This window comes from Penaeus chinensis, chromosome 18 (assembly GCF_019202785.1).
Source record: "Penaeus chinensis breed Huanghai No. 1 chromosome 18, ASM1920278v2, whole genome shotgun sequence".
In the NCBI taxonomy this organism is placed as follows: Eukaryota; Metazoa; Arthropoda; class Malacostraca; order Decapoda; family Penaeidae; genus Penaeus; species Penaeus chinensis.
Genome location: NC_061836.1, coordinates 20,051,625 through 20,054,124, shown reverse-complemented (window position 1 = coordinate 20,054,124; position 2,500 = coordinate 20,051,625). Strand labels below are relative to the sequence as shown.

The following is a 2,500-nucleotide window of genomic DNA, read 5'->3' as shown; positions in this document are numbered from 1 at the left end:
GATTGTATTTTTTATCTTTGCTTTATTTTTTTATGAATCTATTTTTAAAATATTGACCTTATAATTTGTAAATCTTCCTTTTGTAATCTGTAAAGATTGAGTGTTTTGATTTTAAGGATCTTTTATGGATATCTTGATAGTTAAAAAAAAAAATATGATAGTTAATTTGTACACTACAAATAAAGGAATTATCACATTTTTTTATTTAGATGTACTGATGGTATTGCCTTTCTTTTATTGGGGACGCAGACCGTGTACAATATTTCGCAACGAAATAAAATTCTAATGGACTTTGTGCTGCGATTTCATTTTGATGTTTAACGCAACACCAATAAAGTTTCAACATAAAAAAGTCGTGTATAACAAGTCAATTCTTGAAGGTACGACATGGCACACCGCGGGCTTACTGTGGCGTCTGAGACCCAGCGACGCGGAGATTCACTTGATCAACACAACAAGGGAGCTCCTGGCAAGATTAGAAGACGAGACAGGTGTCAATCCTGGTTGGATTAATAACGGAGGTTTATTCATAGCGTCTAGCAAAGTGAGTTGAATAACACTTAAGTATGGCCGGAAATTTGATCGCATTTTTCTTTCCTCAGAATTATTTGGGATTTTTTACGTTTTGCTTCTTTAATATGGATGAAAATATGCAAATTATTCCGGGAAGACCTTTAACTTTTTAAATAGTTCTTTTCGGAGATCAAGGAAATATATCCTTTGTTGTTGCTTATACCGTAAAGTGAACGAATGTATTATTCCACATGCATGCTTAAATTGCTGTCGTGAGATTTAACTTCATATCCTGAAATCCTGACGTGTGCTAGCACTCACAGCTGAGTCGACTGAGAGGGGCGGCCGGACACGGACCCAGTACCTTGCGATTGCAAAGCTAGGGCTCTACCATTGACCTATGCCTCCTCTAATCATAAAGTACGTGTATAAAGGTATTACTTTCACACGTGTATCTTATAGGAAAGACTACAAGAATACAAACGTCTAATGACTGTGGGCCGAGTCCAAGGCATTGAGAGCTACGTGCTGGACCCTGCTGAGACCAAGAAATTGTACCCACTCATGAACGTTGACGATCTGGCCGGTACACTGTATTGTCCCGGAGACGGTGAGTTTGCTTTTAGTGAGTTTTATATATTATTTTCAAAAGCAAATTAAAAGGTCTAGTTGATCTCTCTCTCTCTCTCTCTCTCTCTCTCTCTCTCTCTCTCTCTCTCTCTCTCTCTCTCTCTCTCTCTCTCTCTCTCTCTCTCTCTCTCTCTCTCTCCCTCCCCCTCCCTCCCTCTCCCTCTCTCTCCCTTTATTAAATAGGTTAAAGAAATGTCACTATAACATAAATCTTAAAACATGTTATATTTTTTCATGTGAACTTCTAAGATAACACTTCATTTATTTAACATTTGAAAGTCTGAATGGTACATCATTCCACAGACCTACATATCAACAAATAAAGTGTCTTTGGAAATGTCAGATGTTCGCCGTGGGAGGGTTTAGGGCTGCTAGGTTCTGCTGCGTTGCTCGTGTCCACGCTCGAGAGAGGTTTTCCAGTGCTGAGCGTACTTGTGACTTCTTGGAGAAAGGAGACGGAGAATCATTGTTAGTGTGTTTAGCTCCTGTATAGCTTTTTCGAGCAAGGCACATTTTATAGTCGAAAATAACAAGTATGTTGACGGTGATGATCATCGATTCACAGAATTGGCTAAGGCGATACCAATACATCGATGCTGGCAAATTATCGATTCTTTGCCGATACATCATCGCTGATACTTTATTTTAAGAAAATTTCTCATTTGTAGATATTTGGTTGGGAAGTTGCAGAGGAAATGTGTATTTCAAACTTGTGAATTCATACATGCATCTAGTAATTTCACCAGAAAAAATGCTAATGACTTCATGATACTCAGTGCATGAATTAAGGGTGTTAAAAAGCCGTTCCTTCATGACAAAGAAAACGAAGAGATGGGCTCCTGCCTCTTCCACAATTCTTGAACATCACTGTTGGCAGAATGAGCGAGACAGAGAAACACACACACACACATAAATATATATAGATAAACAGATAGAGAATTCAAACACTTTATTCCATTAATTAGAATGGGTATTACATTTATAAATATGTTGTTTACATTATGTAATATGATGTTATATACATAGATATTATACAGTGCTTGTTTAACTAGATTAGATAGAACATTAATATCCCAGATAACTGAAATTTCGTACTTGGCTTGATGTTCAAACGCCTGATGTCATTGATATTTCAGTAGATGTTCTTTCACTTTTGTTTTAAAAGTTTTTTAGTTGGAGATATTTCTAATATTTTCTGGTAGTTGGATCCAGCTCACCAGTCCTCGAATTTGCATTATTTTGCCTTGTAAGGGCACCTGTTATGTTACCTGGGTAGGGAAAGAGAGAGAGAGAGAGAGAGAGAGAGAGAGAGAGAGAGAGAGAGAGAGAGAGAGAGAGAGAGAGAGAGAGAGAGAGA

At 37.6% G+C, this 2,500-nt stretch overlaps 1 protein-coding gene across 3 annotated transcripts in view; it reads left to right on the top strand.

Annotated features, from left to right (window-relative positions):
* The window catches only part of LOC125034535 (sarcosine dehydrogenase, mitochondrial-like), a 40,087-nt gene that overhangs the window by 4,973 nt on the left and 32,614 nt on the right, over positions 1-2,500 (top strand). For all 3 annotated transcript variants that reach the window (XM_047626397.1, XM_047626398.1, XM_047626399.1), the window contains exons 5-6: positions 381-544; positions 976-1,123. In XM_047626397.1, coding sequence (XP_047482353.1) covers positions 381-544; positions 976-1,123 — 312 coding nt within the window. The remainder of the gene's footprint in view (positions 1-380; positions 545-975; positions 1,124-2,500) is intronic.